The sequence below is a fragment of the Sceloporus occidentalis genome, unplaced genomic scaffold (assembly GCF_023333645.1).
Source record: "Sceloporus occidentalis isolate IW3139 unplaced genomic scaffold, rSceOcc1.0.p SCAF_17, whole genome shotgun sequence".
In the NCBI taxonomy this organism is placed as follows: Eukaryota; Metazoa; Chordata; class Lepidosauria; order Squamata; family Phrynosomatidae; genus Sceloporus; species Sceloporus occidentalis.
Window position 1 is genome coordinate 6,342,191 of NW_028316997.1, and position 26,925 is coordinate 6,369,115.

The 26,925-nt window shown below is 37.7% G+C and overlaps 1 protein-coding gene across 1 annotated transcript in view; it reads right to left on the reverse strand.

The window, feature by feature from the left end:
* Positions 1-26,925, reverse strand: part of LOC149302783 (dedicator of cytokinesis protein 4-like) — a 154,232-nt gene that overhangs the window by 83,398 nt on the left and 43,909 nt on the right. Inside the window, exons 2-6 of the mRNA XM_089481982.1 lie at positions 12,411-12,494; positions 10,000-10,040; positions 9,125-9,180; positions 7,397-7,493; positions 5,076-5,224 (exon numbers count right to left, since the gene is read on the reverse strand). Of these exons, the coding sequence (XP_089338108.1) occupies positions 5,076-5,224; positions 7,397-7,493; positions 9,125-9,180; positions 10,000-10,040; positions 12,411-12,494 (427 nt within the window). The remainder of the gene's footprint in view (positions 1-5,075; positions 5,225-7,396; positions 7,494-9,124; positions 9,181-9,999; positions 10,041-12,410; positions 12,495-26,925) is intronic.

Genomic DNA, 26,925 nt, shown 5'->3' on the forward strand with positions numbered 1-26,925 from the left:
TTGGGGAGTAAATGTATGTATGTATGTTAGCATGGATCCGTGTGTAGGGGGCACAGGGAGAGGGAACAGGGAGGCTGAAAGTACTGCATGTACTGGCTGCCTGAGCATGATAGGAGTGCGATTGCTAACAGTTGCTAGCAGCCAACATCAATCACACTCATATCATGCACAGGCAGCCAGTACAATAACTTTATGTAATTTTTTTTTTTAATTGTGGCCCCCAAAAATAGGGGTGCGTCTTATACAAGTGAGCGTCCTATACTTGGGGAAATACGGTACCTCTGATTGACTACTGTCTTTAGCTTATTTCATATATAGATAAATAAAATTATAAGGAAAATGAAAGGAATCCCTATGATATTAAAGTACATCGGTAAAATAATAATATAACGAAACAAAAAAAATAGAAAAAAACCCCTAGAAATTTCTGACATTATGACTGTCCATAATGTATAACAAGTAGAGGGAATGATTGGAAACTGTAATTTATCAAGAGCGTGATACCATCTAAACAATTGTTTTAGTAATTTTATGATGGTTGGCACATCTAGAAACATCGGAAATATTGAACTTTATTCCATTTTCATAATTTTTTTCCAATTTCTTCCTATTTTGTCATATAAGTAAATATTCCTTGTATCAATTGTTTATGTAAAAAGTATAACAACTCGAAATAGCTCCTCGAGAGTTAGGAGCTTGTTTACAAAGGTCTGCAATAATTAGAGAAGGCCAACTCCCTCCTTGTAAAAGATCCAAGTAAAAAGATAAACGTAGTGGCGTAGTTGTTAATAAATAAAGAATTGCTTGTTAGTCATCCCCATCTCTCTTTCAGTTGACCACAAGAAAGATAAGTGTTCCCTTGAAATAAATCACCAATTTATTATATACCGTTATCGAGCCAGAAAGATAGGTCTTTATGTGGAAGTAGAGTTCTTAGCGTTTGGAATGGTGTGAACTTTTGCATTTTAGATAAATTAGGGCATTTTTTAACAGCGTAGTCCCATATTTCAATAGCTAGAGCTGACGATGCTAGGTCAATCTATGCCTCTGGTTGATATTGCTTGGGGACTACATTTTTTAAACACTGCTAGAAACCACAATGCATAATACATGTAAAAAAATAAACAATTTCAGAATACTTACAAAATGACATGCTATATGTATCAGTTAGGAGAAAAGCTTTCATCTGATTAATAACTTCATATGTAGCTTTAAGGCGAAAGCAAACTAAAATATATATTACGGGCAGACAAAATGTGCCGAATGGTTCTTATCTGCCACAAAATTCTATGTTTCTATGTATGTTTACACTTACAATTCTTCCTGACAACTCAGAAAAGCTTTGCACATACAAAAATTATAGTTTAAACAATATAGGCGGAAAAACAAATTCATCAAGTTAAACAGAAAAGAAAAACTGGATAAGTAATTCAATACCAACACAAATTTATATTTCCTATCAAGAGTCATATAAGAACTCTCTAGATTGACATTCATTTTTGTAACATTCACATTAATAATAAATATTGCGTCCTAGGGGGAGCAGTACAGAACCAAGAGGGAACACAGCATGAGTCTTGGAAAGAAAATCTATACTGTTGGCACATAAAAATAATGGCTGGCATTTTCCATCTGTTTGTCTGTCATTATCTCTGTAACGTAGACTACAAGGCTAGCATGACAATAACTTGTTCCTACGTGATAGAAACTAACCAATCGGCAGAAAGCAGGACTTCAACGTGTTTCACAATAAAAACAAGAAAAAAAAGTGTATTTGATTGTACCAGTAAAATAATAAATAGCACAGAAAAAAAAAGACCTTAGACCGTGGTTTTGTTCAGATATTTTTCAGGATTTGATATTCATATTAACTCTGCACATGAGAAGTACAGCTTGTTCTGCGAATATGATTGCGAAGTTCTTTCAAAACGTCAAAAACTAATATTTATATTGTGATTTATTTATATTTATTATGAAATAATACTGTTTTATGTTTTTATTCATTTAAGGAATATAGAGTTAAACAGGAGTCTGGGAATTGTTGTTCTGACAACTCTTTTGGGATTCTTTTGAGTCATTTTAAATTAGATTAATGTAGATGTGATAAATTCTAAAACAAAAAAATATGACTACATGTCTGTTAACAGTGGAAAACCTGGGTGCCACAAAATACATGACTTATATGTAAAACAACTGAAGCAAAACCATACAATATAATTTGTAACATTAAGCAATCTTGTTTGTGCAATATACAATAACAGCGTACAAAGTCAATCAAAATGTGGGAACTTTACATAGGCTGTATGGATGGAAAAAGTTCTCTCCTTTAACAGACATTACCTTTCATGCACCAAACCAAGATAGGAAGCTTATTTTGTAGTAGTATAGTTTCAATGATCTATAAACAAACATGGGCAAATATGTCTAGAAATTAATTTAAAAGAGTAAATAAAATCCATTATTCTTCTAACTTGATTTCTACATTACATAATGAGTTAACGATATACTATAAAGCTGCATAAAATCTAGGTAAAGCCCTGCCTTGGGATGCCATTAACCACACACCATGCCATGCCTCTTTTTTTGTTACGAGGTATGGAGCTGAAATAGTTTGGAGCTGACAGATTGTTCCCTGTGTATACTCCTACATGGACTATATATTTTGTATATGTCTTAAAGGGGAACGGTTACTAGCACAGCTTCCAGTACAACTGAATTCCATTTAATTTAATTTGTATTTAATTTAATGATGCCATAAATTAAATGTAAATGTATTTTTGGAAAGCAACATAAAGTGGCAAGTAAACCGCTATTTGTTGTTAAAGCTATCTTGGGAACAATTTTACAAAATGCTAGTACTATAATGCGATTTTTTTTTTTCTTGACAGAGTTATAATTTTCTGTACTTTAAATCATTAGATTATAACGAAAGTCTTTGTCTTTTATAATGTATATATATATATATATATATATATATATATATATATATATATATACATATATATATATTTATTTATTTATTTATTTATTTATTTTTTTTCTTTCCTCTCCTACAACAAGGGTTATAATAACAGTGGACAGAAAATAAGATTCTGGAAGCCATTTTAGTTAATTTGTATTTAACTCTAAACCCAGTGGAGCTACTAAACTAGCTATGTATCAGATAAGCAATACTGTATTGGTACAGAACGTGAACATTCCATCTGGTAAATGAATGCCTCATTAATCCAATCATTTCTAATCCTGCCACGTGAAAAATATATGCATTCATAGGCATATTTTGTCTTTACACAGCACATTACATTAAACATGCTATAATATTTATATACATAAAACATGGAAAATAATCATTTACTAAGTGTAAAGTGTATTGGTTAAAGATCGGCATTGCCTCCAAATTCCCAGAAATTTGAAAATGCGTCTAAAATAAAGTGCTATGATCTGAAAAATCACCGATTAAGTCTTAACTCGAATGTAAAGCGTATCTGTCAATTTTACAGAATCTTCCATTTTATATTTTTAATATAAAATAAATCTAAGTAATCGTATCTACTGAATAAAAGTAAGATAAGGGTATTAACTTTTCTTCTCTGCCAGTAGCCAGACTATACTGTATGGACAGTCAGTGCCAAAGTATATCTGTACATAACAACATTATCATCATTCAATAATAATAAATTCATTCCTTGGAAATTATTCTCCCTTGTGCCTATCAAAGCTAACTAAAGTTAGAACAGCTTCCAGTATAATTGTAAAACCAGCAGAGTTGGAAAATATATTGTTTTTAGTAGATGAGTGGGGTAAAAGTCAGAGGCTGGTATATCTGGAAACACATTGGAAGGATCAGTGCACGTTGTGTTGCACTACGTTGTTTTGCTATCTCTATATTATATATCTTCTCTGCTTGCCTGTTAGCGAACAATGACACTTATGTCTCTTTTTCTCTACTTAAAAGGCACACCTAAATCTCATTTTATGGCTCTGCCTCTTCAGGATGTTTTACAGAGGTCAAGGAGTCTGCTGGGAGACTTATCGAACCCATTGCACTTCTACAGAGCTATTACTGATGTTTCTGTCGTTTAGAGCAATATAGTGAACAAGAAATGCATGACTTTGCTTTATAATGTTTCTACCCTTATTCCACGAGGTAGCAAATTACTGAGGCCTATGCCATTCAAAAGGTTATGAAAGACTTAAAGTAAACATTATATATAATGTTTTAAAGTAATACAGTGTAAGTAAATAGCCCTCACAAGCTCAGATGCCTCTATCTGCCCTACCTAGGACAGCGCCCCCAGCCATTTCCTCCACAGTCTGTGCTTCCCTGCATTAAAAGACCTTTAAAACACAGAGCTCCAGGGTATAATGTCTGAAAGGTGTGCAGTGCCATGTAATGCAGTCTATGGAGGTTGTGCTGAGTCAGCACAGCCTTCATAGTGTAAATGGGCTAATTGGGGAGATCAAAGATCCCCCCCCCTATACCTGGCCCATTGAGTAGCGGGACATGAGGGGTCTCATCACCCCAGAGGGCAATCTGCCCCCAGTTTTGCTGGAGGGGGACTGCCACCCTCTGGACCTGGCACCCTAGGCCTAGGCCAGGATACATCAATGGATATAGGTAAAAGCCCCACCACTGGACATGTCTGTCACCCTATAAAACTTGCATTGTTGAGGCACAGATTAAAGGTTTGAAGGTATCACCTTTGACTAAAATGTCCATCTTCTTGGGACCAATACGGCTATATCCAGTAGTGACCGACACCCAAGTTATGTTTAATGTATGTTAACCCAAAACCTTTTTTCATCTGAGCTATTTCTAGCGAGTGTTCATTAACTATGTGGTTTATAGTTATGTTTAAAATCTCTAACCATAACCTTTTGTCTTCAAAAATGTTGAATGAATAGCAGTGGCACCATTATTAATGCTATGTTACAGTAGTAAAAATGAAGTTATTGCTAATACATCATTAACACAATTTTGTGAACAGACTTGACAAACATACGAGTATATATATATATATAGTTCAGTGCTTATTCAGAGTGGATGGAATCAATATATATTATATGTTACCCACTCATTTCCCCAGTCCAGACGAGCGGTGATGTGCCTTTTCACATCCTTCATTCTGTCATGAGTGAGGTGTCCCACAAGAACTTGCCGGCGTAGATCCAAAATCTCATTCATTACGTGCCCCAGGCGGTGGAAGAGATCTCCTTCATTTTTCTATCATGTAAACAAGTAAAAAAAACTGAATTAGACTTGTCTGTAATTAATCAATGTGTTCTCCAAAACACTATAAAAACACTTTCCTCATTTACTTCTCTTTGAGAATTTTTGAACCATCTAGTTGAACTAGAATTATTGCAATTATGTGATTTAATTAACTGCAAATTGTTCAGCTTCACACTTCTCATCACAACCAATACTGTTTGAACGCTATGACAGAAGTACATCTTAATGGAACAATCACAGGTGTTGGACAATTAAAAATGTATAAACTGTTGTTGTCAGAACCGTGTCAAAACAAATGTCTACCCCTATCTATAGGTTCTAAGGGAAGAATGAACCAGGAGTTTAACTACATGTAAATTTGATGTGCAATATTCTACTTTTTTTTTTTTTTTGCTTCATTTTCTTTAAGGTCAAAACTTGCTTCTACATTTCTGGACTTCATACTTTGCCTTCACTCCTGTGTGGTGGAGCAATGAAGTAATGTCAGAGATGATTAGGAGGAGAAGGTAATCCACCAAACCAATGATACAGCAAAGGCTGTGTGTTACCACACTGCAGTAAGTGCTTCTATTCATTACCCTTCCAAATTCTTATTACCGGTATTTTAACTGCAGCTGCATATAAAACGTGGACAAGTATACAGTGTTACTTATGATGCATACAGCAAAACATTAGAGACACAGATCTAGAACACCATCTATGTGTTCCTATCTCACAGCAGAGGTGCATTAAAATGAATGGAATTTATGATAGGGGATTAGAGTAAGGAAAAGTGGAGTTGGGGTAGGGAGGTTGATTATGGTTTAGGAGGTGGGATCACTGCTATGGTTAGGAAAATTAATTACAAGAAGAATCAGAAGAGAAGGAGTATTATGTCTGTGGAATGAATGGGTAATAAATCAAGTACTGGGTGATTGAAAGAGTGTGGATTTAGGCAGTTTAGGGGGAATGCTGTATTCTGAGACAACCAAACCGAAGTAGAGGGGGATTAAGGAAAAAAAGCAGAGGAATTAAGGGTGGGAGGTAATAAAAGGGAGTGCCATTACAACACTGTTGCAAAGCTGTGTACAAGGACTCCTTTCCTGACTTTCCCAAGTTCTTTAATTTAATTTTTACTATAAAGGAAGCGCTTAGGCAATGTTAAGGTGGGCACATCTCAAAAATACATTATATATATAAATATATATATATATATATATATATATATATATATATATATATACACACACACACACACCGGTATATATATTATATAAAAACTACTAGACTTGGGCGCCGGCCAACTCTTCGTGTTTGTCTTCGTGTTCGTGGGGGAAAAAAATCTTTGTATTTCATGAATATTCGTCCGTTCCTTTGTTCGGTTTGAGCAAAAATGTGTGTACATTCTTCGTGTTCTTTGTTTTTTGTACAAGGGGTTTATACAGGGTTAACGCGGTACATACTATGCAGCAGCTTTGGCGCTAGGATTTTAAAGGTCTGTACGAGCAAATCTATTGGTAGCTGGCAGGGGCCTCCTCTGCCATCAACCAACGAAGTGCAAGTGCATTTGGTTGATGAGGGAGGAGGCCCCTGCAGGCGACCAATAGAGTCGCTCGCATGGCCCTTTAACCCTGACGGCGAACCTACGTATTTCCCCTCCGGTTAATCCCTGCGATGGTGCGTAGATTAGGTGGGCTAGAAGGGGAAGTGACAAGGGAGATTAGCAAACGAAGACAAACACGAACATTCTTTGTGTTGTGTATCTTTGTCTTTGTATATGTTTTTCTGCCTCCACCTTCGTATGTTCGGTATTCAGACTGAACAACGAAAATGCACCCTTCGTGTTCGTTTTCATGTTCGCCCGAATACGAATGCACAAGTCTAATAACTACCCTAATTATAAAAACCATACTATTTTCAATACATCTCCAAATTACTACTGGACCATATCATCAAAAAAACCGTGTACAGTTGTTTGTAGACAATTAAGGTATTTTAAAGGAATGTATATACACTGAACTTTCAACTGTAATTTTTTTTTTTCCTACTATGTGACCAATGTGTAATCGCATATATAATCATTTGTATTCTTGCTCTAAAATAATTTAATAAAACCACAAATTCCATAGGTCTACCACTGCACATTTTGGTATCTCCTTGGAATATGTGTTCTATCTCTCTTACCACATAAAGCTGTTTCCACATCATGCCCCAGTCTCTCAGTGTGGAGGTCATCTCTGTGATAACTGCATCTTCTGTAGGAATCACCATTTCAAACTGCCTGTAGAAACAAAACACACAATATTCCACTGTAGTATCAAACACCCTGGAGTAGATCCAAAGGTATTCCCTGTTTGTTGGTGCTGTGAAATAGCTACTTAACTGGGAAAATCCTTTATGTCACTTCTCCCATGTGCTAGGCAGCCCACCAGTTGTTTCAAAATGGAAAGCCAAAGTAAAAGCTATACTCCAGCTATCATATGCTCTTAAATGCATATAATGGCTTTTATAAGAGTGCTCCCTCTAAAATAACATTTACCCTGGCAAACACACGGGGGGGGGATTCATTAGTACCCTTCTACTCATTTGCTCTGTGTCCCTGCCCACAGCTCCTTGACTTGCAGAAGATACATTCGACCAAACATGTCTCCTGCTCGCCAGTTTAGTGGCCCAGCAATGAGAAATAAGTGTTCTAAGTACAAGAAATATGCAACAAAATAAACCATTTATTTAAAAAATGATATCTACTTGGATGCAAAAAATATTTCACAACTTTGTTTAAAGCTTGACACAAAAGGAAAATCATATATTAAATCATTAATTTCATTTTGTACACTTTAATTTATTTTATAACCGGAACATAAATGATGAATTATTAGATATTAAACACGGAATTAAAGGTTAAATATCACTTAGAGGAAGATCATTCTCTATAAAAGAAACTGTAGGCTAATGGACTAATGTATAGCTCCATGTAGATTGTATGTTTAATAAATATTCATATATCTCAGCATGCGTACAGTATATCACATGTGAAGATTGAATTTCATTTCATCTTAACTGCAGATCTATGTGACCACCAAGTAATTTAACTAGCAGAGAAATCCCCTTTCTTCTAGCTTTCAACAGCAACTAAAGATGCAATGACATATATTTGACCACAAAGCAGATGAAGAATATTTATTCTATTAATGTATACAGTATAGTAATTTTATGAGTACCCTATCCATGACATGAGAGTATATAGTTGGCTCTATCGGAACATGTATGTGGCATGGTAGACATCCAGTGTGTATGTATTTTAGAGGTATCACTCACATGAATAAAGAGATGGAGTTGCTGGTGATATGGATGTTGAGTCTTAATGATTGAAAGAAGACGAATACACAAGAAGTCTAGCTTTGCCAAACTATTCAATAAGGAATAATATTTTACTTCTTAATATGTTTACATTTTATTTTTAATGTTTGATGTCTTTAAACTTTATACAAGTATACTTGTTATGTTATAAAGCTTTCTAATGAGTAGTTTGTCTTGCAGGTGTGTTAGAGCAAGTGCAGGTAAATTATAAACACCATTTATATGCTTAGTATATGCAATACAAAATAGATGTAGTGAAATAAAAAAAAAAAAAAAAAACGATACACAAGCAGCTAGTAAAATATGTAACAAAAGTGCTCCCTTTCCCATCTGTTATGAGCTGAACAGGAGCTCTTTAGTAATAGTGCTGGTGGGCAAACGTGACTCATAACTCTCCTTTTACAGAAGTGAGACAAAACACCCTGACATAGAGGAACATCTTTAACTACATGTCAACTGTCCGGAAAGCCAGCTTTATTCAGATTCATTTTTATGACATCCGTTTTTGTGACATTATGACAGAAAATAAGTGTTCATACAAAATGTACCTACCCTTTGTTCTTCACGCAGGCATTCTTGAGATGTACATAACTTGATGGGAAAATTCCCTGCGTCATAAAAAATCATGGGTAGGAGCGTATGAATTAAAGAAGTAACATTCACAATAGACCTGCTTCAGATACAGTTTGTCTTGACATATGGTTAACATTAAGGAGAAAATAATGGCAACAAGCACAACAAGATGAGCTTATCAGGAGATCCCTAATGGTGAAAAAAATCAGGAACAAAATACAATGGAGACAGTAGAGGTCTTATCTGGTGACTGTGAAGAACCAAAGATTCCCAGATGCATTTAATAGAGTGTGATATTAGACATTGGAATGGACATTGTAGTATGTTATGTTTATCTCTAGACAAATTCTGACATTAAATGTGTAATTGCTCAAGTCTCCATGCAGTTATATGCTTTTCTTGTTTACTGACAAATGGCTGCACAGGTAGAAACTGTTTGATATGAAGTAAGCACATTATGAGTGTTAGCCATACTTTAAAGTCCATCAAGGGTGTAATAGACTGTGACAGGCCTAGAAGCTATCAAAAGCATTCGTTTCAACAACGGAATTAGCTTTGGTGCTGCAGGTACCAAGTGAAATCAAGTGCACTTTGTCCCTTTCATCCACCAAAGCCCCATGCTATATCGTTTATTCCCTTTTGCTATATATTTGAAATTACATTATTATTCATATTGGATGAATTAAAATATACCCTGCAAATCCAAAATTCCCTGCTACACTCAAGTTAAAGCGTTGAAATTGTGAAGACTAAACAATGCATGTCACTGAATGTAGACTATGAGCAGGAGGATGCATGGTGGGGGAGGACAAACATACTCTTGTCAGAATAATGCACAGATCCGGCTAGGTTACCTTGGTGTTTGGATTCTTCAGGGCAAATCCTCTGTACCAGCCTGTAAAAAAAAAGAAAGTTATTGCATAATGCTTACCAAAAAGGTATAGCGTACTCTGAGTGGTTTGTTATTTGAGGTGGCTAGTGTATCCGAGATGAAGACATGGGGAACATGTGGAAAACATGGGGAAAAAGTGGATTTCTGGTCGTTGTTTTGAGCAAATTAAGTAAACATATGTTATAGATCTCCACCTACAAAAGTCATTGCCTCCTAAAGATTTCTGCAGATATCTGATCTTTGACATGCCAGGACATTCACACCATCACTACGTCTTAATTATAATTTTTATATTCAGTTCCGTTTTATTGAAATATGAACCACATACATATACATTCACATAATAGTTGTTGGACATCTGGAACATATACATAAGTCAATGACAATACATCAAGAGCATGTACGTAAAGAAATAAAAATACAATGATCAAATGTATAACAAAAATACAGAGATCAGTGATGCAGACGTATGCTAGGCAGGATTATACCAACAGTATGTAGCATGGTTCAATTAAATGGACAGGAGATGATAATGATACAGTCGACAGAGACCAGTAAACAAGTAGTGGCCAAGGTAAGTATTAAGCCTGGACATGCATGGTAGCAGAATAGAATATAAAAATGAATCAGTTAACCAGGAACAGAAACTGAAACAGTGGTGTGAGCAGTGCTGCCGAGTTAGAAAAAGAAAAAATGTTTTGAAATAGTAAAAAGAACAAAAGAGGAAGGTATACGGGATTGACCAGTAAATGGGGGCTTTAGAGAAGGCATATTAATAGACCATGACAACTAGAGAACCAAAGACACCGATGGGGCCTCCTTAATTCTAATTTTTAACATTTGCATGTGATGCAGTAGGCAAGTAGCCCTTGGGATCCACTGCCGTCTTAGGAGTGGTCCCTAGGCACAAAGAAAAAAGTACCACTATACTACACTATATAATTTTTTAGTTTTATCATGAGCATTAGGCGGCAGCACCACCAGTTGCCTTTAGACATCTGTATGAATGTATAACCCTTTTGATGACCTCTGAAAATTAATTTTACAACTCTCTGTGGTACAATAATCATTACTACTTATTTCCTCCCCAGCCCACTCCCAATCTATTTTTCCTTTCTGAATTATTTTATATTCTGCAATATCACACACCACATAATTCAAACCTATTGTTAATTAACAATTAATCTTCCAGCACTAGAGTTGCATCCTGCCTCAATTCTAACATAAGATATAGGTAGGCAACCACCCATACTATGGAAAGGACTTCTATAGTTTCCTGCTGAGGCATAACACCATAAAAATGGATAGGACCCAAGCAAGCATTTACCAAGACAGCGAGTAAACCACTTTCCTGCAAAGCTCAGATGGATAATTTTCCTCTTAGGCAGATGTCATACACGGGAAAGTCACAGGCAGACATTAATCTGTTGACCCAATTAAGGAGAAAGCTTAGCTGTTACTCTTGGTGTGCTTATGTTTTTGATTACTTGTGTATGGCTTGGACTTTTCTTACATTGCCAAACCTTGCTTATTCTTGGTTTGGTATTCTGATAGTCCTGTTTGTGGTTCTACCTTGGCTTGATAAGGACTCTTAAGTATTTCTAGTGTAACTGGCTATGATGCTCAAATATTATCAATGATTCCTGCCCCACATCATTCTACCTAACACTACAGTTGCTCCCTTGGTGCCCAGTGTCACAGTGGCAACTGAGCACTTGGAGGCTCAACCTATGAATAACAAGAATTAGGTGAATATGCTCCCACAGCACCAGGGATCCTAATCATATATTTTGTCAAGAAACTCAAATTAAAGCTGTTATTAAAGCTTGTTGTGATGGCCAAAATAAAAGTGTTAAATGACTTATATTTTTAATTCCTTTCCGAGTAACTTCCTCTCAAAAGAGTGGGTTCATTTTAAGAAAAAATTCAGAACTTTTTGTTTGTTTAAAGGTATATAAGAAACACATTACACTGATGTCAGGGTCAAGGATGGAGTTATTATACTATATTTTTCGTCAAATACTTGAAGCATAACACGAAGCAATCTTCAAAAATAAACTTTCTAATAGTATAATAAGGCTAATTTAGCACCAAGGCGAATGGCTACATTGGGCATGTAAAAATTAGAGGGTTGGCCACTCCTATGTCTGTCATGGTTACAAAAGTGGCTCTGATTCTCAGAGTACCTGAGAATGGAGATTTTTTTTGTCCAGGTTGCCATTTAGTATTGAACTGTCATTGCTTAACTAGGTAAAACATAACCAAAAAGCGAAAAATTTAAAATAAATAAAAATCTCTAGTTTGTCTATTGCCATAAATAGTTATTGAGATTTTGCTTTCAGTTCCTAAATAAAATTTATATGAGTGTCTTACCTTCACATCTTTCAAGAATTTGAACAGTTTCCCCAATCTCTAAGGTCAAACCATGTGGAACAGTCCCTCGAAAGCTGGCAACCACTGTAATGAAGCAAATAAATAAATTAGAGTACTTCAAAAATCTAATTATACCAGTCTTACGTTTTTAGTGGGAATCAAAACATTTTATATATGTAATGAATCAATGAAGGGAGAGAATAAACAAATCATCTGACATTAAGACTGGCCCAACAAATAGCCAAAGAAGGATACATTTAAATTTTAAACCCCATTTCCTGCTGTTTCTATACATATCATTGTTACTTTTGTAGGCAGTGCTCTGAGCTGCAAGAAAGGAGGGACATTAGGGCCAGGTAGAGTTTCCCAAACCACAGGTCATCAGTGATAATCCCAGTTTATTTTCACCACAAAGTCTTGCTTCGTCCACCTAAAAATCACAGCTCTAATACCAATATATTAGGGCTGCAACAACTAATTGATAATAATCGATAATGAAAATCGTTGACAACAATTTTCATTATCGATTATTCTAATCGATTTTTATCGATTATAAAAAGAGGTTTTTTTCAGAGCAAATGTTCTGAAAAACTCCTCTCCTTATATAATCCGACCTCAGAGATCGGATTATAGCACTAGAATCCAGATCCCCCGCAACGCTGCAGGGGACCTGGATTCCCCTCACTGTCAGCCGGTGGGCGTCCGTGCGATGCGCACAGACAACTTCCGTCTCTCCCCTCTACTTCCAGCATCACATAATGTAGAAGCCCCAGTGGAAGTGAAGGGGAGTAACGGAGGCTGTCTGTGCGCATTGTGCAGACCCCCACCAGCTGACAGAGAATCAAAGTCTCCTGCAGAGGATCATCCTCTCTGTCAGCTGGTGGGGGTCTGCGCCATATGCACAGACAGCCTCCATTACTCCTCTTCAGCAATGGAGTCAGCAACGGAGGTTCACAAAACACCAGGGAGTCGGGAGAGAGGCAGAGTGGTGTATGGGAGGGGGAGGAGGCAGAGTGGTGTCTGCCTCCTCCCCCCTCCCATACACCACTCTGTCTCTCTACCCGACTCCCTGGTATCTTGTGAACCGCCATTGCTGACAGGAGGCAGAGTGGTGTATGGGAGGGGGGAGGAGGCAGAGTGTATGGGAGGGGGAGAGAGTGGTGTATGGTAGGGGGAGAGAGGCAGAGTGGTGTATGGGAGGGGGGAGGCAGAGGGGTGTATGGGAGGGGGGGGAGGCAGAGGGGTGTATGGGAGGGGGAGGAGGCAGAGTGGTGTATGGGAGTGGGGAGTAGGCAGAGTGGTGTATTGGAGGGGGGAGGAGGCAGAGTGGTGTATTGGAGGGGGGAGGCAGAGTGGTGTATGCGAGGGGAGAGGAGGCAGAGTGATGTATGGGAGGGGAGAGAGGCAGAGTGGTGTATGGGAGGGGGAGAGAGTGGTGTATGGGAAGGGGAGAGAGGCAGAGTGGTGTATGGGAGGGGGAGGAGGCAGAGTGGTGTATGGGAGGGGGGAGGAAGCAGAGTGGTGTATGGGAGGGGGGAGGAGGCAGAGTGGTGTATGGGTGAGTTATAGTGGTGTATGGGGGTATAATGAATTTCAAGGTACCAGAGTGGTGTATGGGTGTGTAATGAATTTCAGGGAGGCAGAGTGGCATATCTGGGGGAGTTAGAGTGGTGTATAGGGGGAGGTAGAGTGGTGTATGGGGGGTATAATGAACTTCAGAGTGGCATATCAGGGGGAGGCAGAGTGGTGAATCAGGGAGTATAATGAATTTCAGGGTGGTGCAGGGAATTTATGGGGGGCGGAGTGGCATATCAGGGTGCACAGTGGCATATAGGGAGGTATAAGACATAAATGGGGGCGAGTGGCATATTGGAAGTTATAAGGCATATCGGGGGCACAGTGGCATATAGGGGGTATAAGGCATATCGATATTAGGTATATCGGGGGGGCATAAGGCATATCTGGGGGTAACAGGTATATCAGGGGGCTCAGTTGCATATCACTGTCATATTAGGAGTATAAGGCATATCGGGGGCACAGTGGAATCTCTGGCATATAGGAGGTATAAGGCATATCTGGGGGCAGAGTGGCAAGCTGGGGGTCAGATGTGCATAACTGGGGGCAGTTTGGTAAATAAAAGAAAATATAAACAAGGCTTTTTTTCTCATAGTTTTTATTAAATCTGAAAAATAGTTAACATATAAATTAATATTTACTAATAACTTTGTATTTAAACCTAGTTTGAGAAACACTGTGTTTGGGTTCTTGTAGCTTTTATTATTATGTCAGTAAACTAAGAAGGTGAATAGAGAAATGCCATTGTGATAAAGAAATGAAAGAATAAATTGTAAAAAAGTTTTTTATTACATTATTTTAAATAAAAAAAAATGCATTTTTTTTATCCGATTAATCGAAAAAATAATCGGCCAACTAATCGATTATTAAAATAATCGTTGGTTGCAGCCCCACAATATATCTAAAGATAAAGTGAATTACAAATAATATTTCAATTAATTTATTTAATTTATCATCTGTCAAGAGTGCAAAGTTGAATATTTTTAAAACGTGAACTTTAAATTGAATGTCTCAAGAGAATCAGCATATTAGCTGAGTTGATTAGCGTCCAACTGTCCACCACCATACTACCTACTGCTGTAAATGATAAGGAAAAGGCATTTGATGTTCCTCATGTGTAGTGGGTATAACCTGTGTGGTGTCTGATTAATGAATCTGTTGGCGTTATGTGAAAATTGCACCCATGATGTAAAGCAGTATGCCATGACACACTGGCATCGGATGATTTATGAGAAACAGTTTGCACTGTATATGTTACAATAAGAGACTTCCTAAATTGTAAAGATGTTGATGTTACATTGTCCCACACACTACCAAATACTAAAGAAATATGTTTTTCCTCTCACGCAAACTCTTTTTTAAGACATGACCTCACTATATATATATATATACTTCTGCTTTTAAGGATTGTGCAAAACGCATCTGTTAAAAAAAAAAAGATGGACATTGTACACAGAACATTACAGATATGGTATTGGAGTTGTCTTTTTATGAAGATATATAAAAGTGCATCAATAGTAGCTCTTTTTTTAAAGAGACAGTCTATTGACCTGCAGTGTACCACCTTCTTCTTTCTTCAACATTTGCACAAGGTTTTGGCTGCTGGAAGTCAATAACTGGGGGTACTTGCTGCAGATACATGATAGGGTCTCTTTAATCCCCCTGGAAATCTAATGGGAGCCCACATTGTAGCTTGATGAATCTCTCTGTAAGTGCATATGACAGCTGGACAGTCCCTTTTCAGTAATAGTCTTTCGATGCAGACACTTATTGTGTAGCAATTCCACAACATTTATGACAAAGATGTTTCATTTCCCCAAAGCTCTAGGCATCGGTACAGAAAGAAGCAGATATGGGGCAATACTGGATCTGAGACCAGCTCACAACTAATGTGGAAAGAGCACATAATCATCAAGAATATATATTTGCTTATATCCTCTTGCTATTAATAAACACTGGATATGATTACCTAACCCTGAAAAGAGGGGAAATTATATTATTGTCTTTTGCAGCTTCCCCATCCTTCATGTGTGTTGATGGGGAAGTCTGTGCAAGAGGCGATTAATCCAATTTATCTAATCCGAACCCCCCTTTGATCCAGGTGCAGCATGATGCAACTATTTTCAGGTAGATAAGATAGGTAAGGAAAAGAGTGGAGATGAAAAAGGCAGCATGCTACACTACACATTTTTGGAGCAGCCAAATGTATCTAGTAGTCCCATACACAATGTAGCATTTGCCCAGCGTGCCTGATGGTCATTCTCTAAGAAAGCACCTCACTGGAAAACATGGTGCCATTAATGATAAGGAAAATATGACAAGCACTGACATCATTCCACTCTTGACAATAGATCTCCCTCTTGCCAGTTTCTATTGGGCACTCTGTAGTGTAAGGAAGAAAGTTTGGTGACCCACAAGCTATGCTCTTTATTTTATGATATAGTATGGCAATAGCTGTCTATGGTCTGCACTTTGCAAATCTGAATTACATTTTACAAAGAAAAAGCCATTCCAAACTGTCACGTTAGACAAGTGTTTGTAGCCAGGGGCTTATTGCCATTACATTATGCTTTTTATGGGCCTGTTCTTTTTCAAGGCAGGACGTTGGAAGCAGATAAAGTCTAGGAGAATATGTTCTCCTAGACTTGGCATGGAAACACTAAGCAATACGTTAAGTATTCCAAAATCTCCAGCAAACCATATGTTGTTCTATGAACCTTGGGTATTCCGCAACATGGCCTAAGGCTCAATGCTGTCACTGAGGACATCACAAACAAAACCCATTGCATCTGGATGGCAATTGGTTAGCAGATGTTTCAGTTACAGCTTAATAACAACTCCATAGCCATTATTGATCCCTAGTGTTAATAATTAGAAAACAGGTGTACGATATTAACAAAAAGAACAAGAAAGGGCATGCATTTGAAAGAAACATTTAGATCCGCTGTAATCTATTACAAGTAACACATGATAATAAGCATGTTACAGTATACATGTTATGATGTTTAATTCATATGTTGGAAAACTCAAAATTCTTTGGAATTATAATATAGAGCAACAACATTCCAACAGCAGCAGTAATTCACTAGCAAAGCTACTAAGTAGCCAAAAACAAAACAGAAAAAGAAGAAAGGTATGGGGACTGACCTGTTTAAATATAAGATGTTGAAATATGACGACACATAACCTGAGCTGAGTTTCTGAAACATGGTGCCAGGTCTTGGAGTCTAGGTCATCAGTATAACTGGGAATTCTCATTGTTTCTCAACGGGACCCGATTGTTATATATTGTATTTCTTAATCTCAGTTTGAATGTGGATATTTTACTTTGAAGTTATGATACTGGAACAACCCATTGGGTTCTTTCCTAAGTGACATATCACAGATAAAATCCCTGCTTGAGTACAGGTGACTTATTTTAGAATAACCCCCAAACAATTATTGGGTGCCAAATTTAGGGGGTTACTGAAATACTTTGTGACAGGTTGTTAAAATTGTCTTTTGGGTTAAAGTGTCTTGGGATCAGCTGATTTAGAAAATCCCCTGATATGGTCATCGCCCTGATGTATATTTATAAGGAAATATGAATCTTTAGCTGGCCTGGGGGGAAAGACACAATTATTGTTCGGCTCGAACCTTAATCCTTTCAAATTTGCAGTATGGTACCTTGCTTAGAATAAGTAATGCACGTACCCCAGCCATTTAGCTATCTCAAAAACACATTTGAATATCCAAACAAACTGACCAGATAGTTGAAATGAAATACAGGGACAGTCTTTAATGCTCTATTAATATTAATGCTTTATTCATATAATTTCGGGTTTATTTTTCCTATTCTTCTTCAGGGTAGCATAAAATAAAATGAATGAAAGAGTGTTATAATACCAATGGATACTGGACAAACTTTTATTGGCAAATTAATAAAGCAGCCACACTAGGTCACTCTGCCTAATAAATTCAGGTTATCAGAAGCTAAATGGGAGATTATGCATTAGTAGGACCATGTGGTTCTAGCGCCTCCGAGCAGGGCAGCCCGAGGGCAATTGCCTATTCAGACCAGCTTTCCTTGAAATATACACATGTTGAGTATTTTCTTTCTTGCTCACCTAACGAGTTAAACACACTATTGCCCGTTCTGTAATGGTAATTATCAGGTACCTGTGCGCTGCAGCTTCCTCGCGGAGGGTGTTGTTGCCTGGCAACACAATACAATCTACTCTGGAGATAAAGTACATACTGAATCTATTAATGTCTATGTCCCTCTAATTTACCGTTGAGTAAAAGCAGTAATTTAAAAACAAAGCAGAGAGCCTTAATATAAATTATGGAAAGTGTATACAATCTTTTGTGCACAGATGTACAATATTGTCTCCATAATATGGTATAATTAAAGTGAATACGCAGATTTATTGCAAATACTTAGCAATTTCTTTATCTAGTTAATGTGTTATACGCAAGTTACGGATTAAGAACACTCTTTTAAATGCTATGTCATTTAGACAGCACTGTAGTAGCTGTGTGTTGTCCACTAGAGGATGGCGGCAAAACACAGGGAGGATGTCTAAAAATGTTTTGACAAGGAAACTGACATTAAAAGTGTACGATCCGAGTCATGGCAGAGCAATACACATCATTCATGCTTAATTGCTGAAAACAACAAAACAAAAAAAAGATATTTTTCACAAAGCAGCCGTGTGTAGAACACATTCGTTTTTCAGCATTAACCCCTTAAGGACGCGGCGGTCCCTAAACCCCTAAATACGGGCTTTGTCATTAAGGGGTTAAAAGTGTGGCAGACTTGCCATGTTAAGGAAAGAAAACTTGAGAGGAAGAGACTGAACCATTACAGTCTAAAATAGGTTATTTTTGGTCATTGCCCTGCTGTCTCGCCGAGCTGCCCCCACTCTCCTATTTTTCCGGGCAGTGGGTGATCATGAGCTAGTTTGGGAGATCAAAGAATCTCCCCTGGCTAGCCTACTGAGCTGTAAAATAGACCGAGGTCTGTGCTGCAAAAGCTCCCACGTATAAACCTTGCAATATATTGAGGAAGAGCACCTTGATGTGAAGCCAGTGATCTGCTTCATTATATGGAGTGGTGGCTGGATATGTAAGATAAGTCGATGATGGTGCTCACCGGCCCCACCTCTACCTATGGCCCCCAACAAAGCTGTCCTGCTCTGGCCACCTAAAATATTGGGGGTATACACAGATGCAGCTCTGAAACCTTATTCTGGGCTGGTAGCTCACATACACAAAGCATTAGTTAGTGCCATTAACCTATATTAGCTGTTACCACTGGAATGATGGTGTTTTGTTCCCTATGACTGCTGATGATTATACAAGACCTAGGGCTCAACCCTAATGGGGAAAAAGGAGCTTTCGCACTAAAGATCATCCGCAACTGCCTTTAGAATTGTAAACCTCACTTTGTGGTGCAAAGCTTTGAAATGCAGTGCCACCCTATTTACTGGAAAAACTCCAATCTAGCATATAAGCATAACAGCATGAATTCATTATTATACTGTAAACACAGGACCCTTTTTACCTTATGTATCAGTTTGTCTTGGCAATTTGAGTAGGTGCCATGCACGTGTTTATCAAAAATCAAACAGCACATTATTCTACCTCTAGGACAGCCAGATGGGGCAGAGGGGGGGAAAGTGAGATGGGGAAGAAGGGGGAGGCAGTAAGATGGGGCAGTGAGATGGGGCAGAAGGGGGAGGCAGTGAGATGGGGCAGAGGGGGGAAGCAATGAGATGGGGCAGAGGTGGGAAACAGTGAGATGGGGCAGAAGGGGAAGGCAGTGAGACGGGGCAGAGGTGGTAGATACTGAGAAAGGGGAGTTTTGTGACAAGATTTTTTTCCTTTCCTTTTTTGGGATGGGGGGGCGCCACAGGAGTAGTCCGCACAGGGCGTCAGAACACTTAAGGCCGGCCCTGGTCTTAGGACATAATAAACAATTTGTAAAACATCTGATTTAGGTGCATTCTTTATGTTTATACTCTGACATTTCCTAGACATAGAAACATAGAAATTGATTGCCGATAATAACCATTTGGCCCATCTGGTCAGCCTATTTTTCCTGATCTAAAATCACATGCCTTAAAACTGTATACACTGTAGTTACCACTCTATTTTAGTATTTTTATTGTACAAATGAACATTAAGTGGGTGCTCCATTTTCAGCAAGTAGGCATATGGGTGTTCTGGCCACTTTTATTTTTCTTAGTCCATCTAAAGAAAAATAAAATTGCTGTAAGTATAGTTCAGTTAGACCCAGCGTCAAAATTAAACAGGAGCAGGATGTGGATGTTTAGCTAAAACTGCGGCACTCAGTAAAGGAATTCAGGAATTGCCGGGACAGACAGACACACATTCCAAATATGAAAGCAATGGGGCAGGTCTTGAAATCCGAGCAAGCCGTCTGGGCCAACATATCTGTTTCTATGGTGATGTCAGAATGACGTATTACATTCTTCTGTCCTTTCCACATGTACAGGGATATTTATACATTCATTGCTTTCTGTATTAATGGGCAGATATGAGGTTATCTTATGGAAGGTTGCCTATTTCTTTGGCTAGAAAGATTAGAAAAAAAATCAATGTTACAGTATTAGCCCAAAATGGAGTCTTTCATCAAAGTTGATACCTCTTTTGGCTTTTGTGTAGAATTGAAATTAGAACTTGTTTTAAGGATAGCCTTTTGTAAAATTATGTAAAAATGTTACATAATATAAACCTGGTTATAATTCAGATAAACTTGACATGACTATGCAAGTTCATTGCTGAAGGGCTTGAACAGTGCCCAAGAACGCCAATGAGTGTAATGAACTTGTAAATGAGTTTCTCTGTTACTTTCAATGTGCTTAAAATAGAACACTACCATACAAACATACAAAAAGAGCATAGGCTTTGAAAGTTATGAAAATAGTGAATATGACAGTTTGTTGCTGCATGACACTTTCATTCATGCAAAGGATTCTCTTGCGCGTCATGTAGTGTAAATATAACGTTAAACAGGTGATATGTAATAGTAGAGATCCAAGTGTATTTTGGTTCACTGTAACTAGAGTAGCATTATAGCAGTATGGTTTTATTTTGTTATTGCTTAATATATTTAGAATTTTTGGTTGTGCAATCATTTCCCACATGCCACTGCAATAAAAAAAACACTATGAAATTAACTCCAACCCCTTTCCTACTACCCCAAAATCAGTATATGACCCCAAAACTAACCAAAGTCAGACGTTTTGGTTTGCAATAGGATCACATTCAGGGAAGCGGTCAGGATTGCTGCACACTTGTATACTTAAGTGCCGACAACTATATATTTTAAGATCCAGTTCATAACCCCAGCCAGCCAGAATATTTGCGTGCGTGCGACATCAGCAACTAGCTGGGATCAAGAATGGAAATCAGCAGTTATCTAGCAGACTGAAGCATCAAAGATTATAAATCATATCTAGGGTGTGATGTGTTTATATTTCCAAAGAATTTCATATAAAACTAGAAGATTCCTGGTAACTAGCCCCATGAGTACATTTTGTGTTCCTTGACGTTCTTATAGAGGGATTTAGTCTGACTCCTTGTTGCCTATGGTTCCTGGCCTCTGCTGTAGGTCACTGCAAACAACACAATCCTTTCTTACTCACTGTGCCATATGTTTTAAGTTAAATGTATTGGTCCCAAGATGGAGACCCTAATTTCATTCCCTGCCTCAAACTGGTTCTAGTGCTAGAAGGTAACGCAGATAAAGTATTTCTAAGTGCCTTTCTTCAGACATTGAAATGGTGTGGTTCCATAATTATGATTTTTTTTTACATTACTGTGCTTTTAAACCTCAATCAAATACACCAAAAAAGGGATTTCTACAAGCCAATATAAATAGGTCATGGAAAGCTTAGAGAAAGTTGGCATGGCCCAAGGAATGATGTGTAGGGTTATACTAATGCAACTGCCTTTTAATTCATTCATTTCAGACATGAGTGAAATTTATACATGCAATATCACAAAGCATTCCATGTGGTTATATTCACTAACATGAGCAAAATTAGATTAAAACAAACAAATTCTAAACAAAAAAACTATGTTGCAATAAATCTATTTTTTTTTAAGTTACTAATTAGAATAAACGGATTTTTAAACTACAAGATGAAAAAGATAATCCTGATTTTGCTCTACTGATCTCAATGCCACAGATTACTTTTAACACGATTATTGCATTTTAGAAAGGTTTTAATACAGTATATAGTATAATTCTAAAGCATATAAATTCTAAATCTGCTAGCATGGACAGAGTTTTATTGAAATATATTAAATCAAAATGCTTATATTTTTTAAATGAACACTACAATGAATCAGATGTGCAACTGATATTTATTAAGCATTACTGAAAGACTGTAAGACTACCTCGGAGGTACTGAAATTGTTACAGAAAATCAATTTCTGGCCTTCCACAGATACTTAACAAGAGAAGAATAAAATGGAAAAAATGAAGCTCTATGTTATACTTGAAAAATCTGTATTTTTATTCTCTTAGAATGTCAGGTTCTCCTGCTATAAGGAAAACACCCAGCAAAAATTAAAAGTTTGGCCAAGATTAGAAAAACAATTAACAACAATATTTCTTTACAAATATTTAAATGTTCTGCGTTTTTCCCCGTGAAATGGCTTCAACCCTGCTTTTCTCCAATCCAGAGTACAATCCGAGTGCAACATTATTCTGAATACATGTTATTCTTAATGCACAAGGGCATTCCGTAGCAATATTACAATGAGGGGAGAATACAATATTAATAATAACGTTGACCATTTACTAAATAAAAAAACATGATATTAAAAATAGGGTTACTGGCACGTGGGTGCATAACTTTCTGTGCTGCTCCCATAGGTGGGCAAGGCTGTAATATTGAGCATGCTTTTATAATATTACCCCACCCCTTTCTGCACACCTTATCTTCTGTAGGGCAATGAAAATTCTTTAACACCATATACTAACACACACCCACACACTCATACAAACACCATACAGCACCATATTCTGGCCTAGGCCTAGGGAAGCAGGTGAAGAAGTAGACAGCCAGGATATACCACATTGAGATATGAATCTGACCTCATACACATCCACACACTTACTCACTTTAACACACACTCATATACTGTCTCTAACACCATACTCTAATACTTTTACTTGCACAGAGTAGAGCCACCGCACTACTAACGCAGAGTCATGTAACATCCCATTACATGACCCCACTGAGCGTCTTGGGTACATGGGCATCTGGGTACAGTGCACGTGCCGCACCTAACTCAGCGTACCCCTGCAAACATATACTGTTACAGACGGAGACGACCTGCAAAGCAGCCTCCTTTTCAATGTATACAGCATGAACTCCGTACAAAAGGGACATAGAATATGCTTTTACCCATGAAAATAGATTGTGTAAGCAGAGCTTACTAAGAGTAAATGGGTCAGAAGGCAATTGTACTAACATTTCATTTGTTACAAATCTAATTTGCTAATTAAGGATTCACAGCAAGCTGCACTAACATTTCCTAATACTCCTTGAATAAGTAATTAAATCCATGACACTCTTAATTAGAAAGACTACGTGGAAACACATCTTCCAAAGGAAAACAGCCCAGCATGAGATTATGGTCACTTCACTGTAAAATATGATAACCTTTATTCTGATTATGTTAAAAGTAAAAGCGAATACATGTTCTATTTCTGTAGAAAGTATGTATAGCAAAGTTGTGGTTTGTTTTGTGCTATGCTTTATGGTTTGGAGCAGTGGCGACTCTAGAAACAATATATAGGGGGGGCACACAAGATACCACAGTCAAACTGGGAGGGCATTAATAATTTCCACCATTTAATCATACTACTGAAAAAACATATATATATATATATTAGCCCCTGCTGCCCATATATATTAATATTAGCCCCAGTTGCCGATATATATATTAATATTAATATATAGGTATAGATCAAATAAATACATGGAAGCAGCATTGCAGGTATTAATCAACTGAACAAGACATACAAACCCTGTATTTGCAGGTATCCATAAATAATGTATGGAAACATAGCATACCAGATATGGATCTACAGAATAACACACAAACCCAGCTTTGCAGGTACAGATCAATTGGAATTCACATAAAAACACAGCATTAAAAGTATATTTAAAACCCCCTAAATTACAGGCATAGATCACAGGTTGCACACCCCAAAGCAAGCCCTGGCGTCCACACTGCCCACATAGAACCTGGCCAGCACCCAGATAACACACATATGATTTGCCATCTTTGTCCCATATACACCCTGCCTGTGCCATCTTGGTCCCCAAGGCTCAAACATCCTGCTAGTGCCATCTTTGCCCTTCCACAATTATACATCTATGATACACACAAACACATTAACTCATGCTCTACCTTCAGATAATTCATCCACATACTAACTCGTGCTCTCCCTCATTCAGACAGTTCATCCACATATTAACTCATGCTCTCCCTCATTCAGGCAACTCATCCACATATTAACTCATGCTCTCCCTCATTCAGACAATTCATCCACATATTAACGCATGCTCTCCCTCATTCAGACAATTCATCCACATATTAACTCATGCTCTCCCTCATTCAGACAATTCATCCATTTTAAGAAACTACGCCCCTTGGAGCTTCAAATGAGGGGCTACATGTATTTCTAGGACAAAAGTTGAGTGCACAAATAATGATGGCATATGTCGCTTTGGCTAGAAAATATGTTTTTTCTAACCATAGCGACATGTTCATTTGTGTCTTGCGCACTCCAGGTTTGTACTAGATACACATACAGCCCCTCATTTGATGTGCCAAGGGGTGTAGTTCTTGCAAATGTGTGCTTTTTGTGCCATAATTTAACTTCCTACGTGAGCAGTAATGCCACGTCAAGGCTTCAACCCTAATTACTGATCATTCACACGCCTTTCATATCTCCATTGACTCGCAGAAGCACACACCATACTTTCCATACATTCACTCACAGAAGCACACACCATTCTTTCCCCTTACAATACCAAAGAAAAGATGGTAAATGATGGTAAAATCACTTTTACAGCAAAAATAAGTCTTGCAGTAAAAATGCAAGGCGCTGCAGGGATGAGATGGTTACTCACGCACCGCACAGGCTAAATGGCTGATTTTAATAATATTTGCAGTTCCTCAGGATTTCAATTTAACCCCATTATCAAAGGGATCGTGGGATTAAAAATTAGTATCGGCCATTTTTAAAAAGGGAATGTGACTTTTTATAGCTATATGATCGCTGTGGTAACATTGGCTACCACAGTGATCATTTAGCTAGAATACTTTTTTTTTTTTTTTAAGTTAAACTACTTTATGTTTAACTAATTTAATTTGGGGGGTCTCTAGGCAATTTTGATCTTTTTTTTATCTGCCTTTAGAGACCCCCAAATTATTTTTTTTTACATTTTTATTTTTTTAACTTAGTATTTTTTATTCTTATTTATTATTGTTTTACAATAATAATTAGGTGAGCTAATTACCTTTCCAACGGTATATGTTGGGGGTCTGTAGCTGCTTAGGTGCCTGAGATACAGGCATCTAAGCAGCATGGCCCCATACCTCTTTAACTGACAATTGTCAGTTGTTAATAAAGTTGCGCGGTGACATCATCGCGTCATTGCGCGAGACGTCACCGGCCGGATCGGGTGGCCCCGGTGATGCCCTTCAGTTTGAGGGGCGGATCGCCGGGGTAGGGGAAGGTAGGGTAGTGCTAGTGACGGCATGGTGCCGTCGTTAGCACCTGACTGGGACTGCTAGCGACGGCACCATGCCGTCGTTAGCAGTCAAGGGTTTAAAGTCCCATTGCGGGACTGTCCTGGGTGGCTCCAAATTCGGTGGGGGGGCAACAGGGGGACAAGGAATATCCTAGGGGGGGCAATTGCCCCCCTGTAGCGACGCCACTGATTTGGAGATTAAAAAAAAGAAAGGTTAGGGGCATTGATTTGAGCCTATGATACTTATACAGGCTACATTTCTAGCAAATTGTGTATGTGTGTGTATATATATATATATCACATATCATATATAGATTCATATACAGGCAGATACATACTCATAAAAAGCAATTTTGAAAAAAAAATCCCTTTAGGCAGAAAACATATTTTGCATAAAATACGGTAATAAATGTTCCACTCGTCATAGCTTAGAAGGCAGCTAAAACGTAGCTTAGAAAACAAACCCAGTCTATCTTTAGAGCAAAAACTAGTTCAGGAAGCTCATTGCTTATCGGATCTCCTTACACAGTATAACACTATATCTGGCAAAAATAACATCACAGTGCGTTAGTCGCTGATTAAAGGGGCATTCCAGCCATCATAGCACTTTAATGCATATGACAGCTGAGAAGTCTCTTTAAATTTACTGTTTGTTCCTATTGTAAATGCATTCTACAGAATCCCCCCATGCATTTGCCTACCCTGCAACTATTTCCGATGCAGGAGATGTGTTTAGCCGACTCAGATGGGATTGGCAAAAAGCAAAATCTGGATGTGGTCTTTTTAAGAGGGTATTGTCTGTTCTATAGATATGCTGGGTTTTACTCACAACTTTAGAGTCACGTTTTCTAAGCAATGGAGGGTGGAAGATTAGCTTATTTTATGCCAAATTTATGATTAAAACACAACTTTAAAGAGGCATTTTCACCCGAAGATACATATAAAAGCACACCACACAGATCTGCTCTGTTAACTAATAAATTAGCTAAGAGTCATTTCATGCCTGAACAGGTAGAGCCTGTGAGAAAACTATCCATAAGGCAAAATTTACCTCCGCATGATCACCTCTCTCTCCTCTTTTAATTTTGTAGACTATGGGGGTGTTAAACAGCATAACAATGTTATTGGCAAGCAATAAGGCTTTAAGGCAGGTG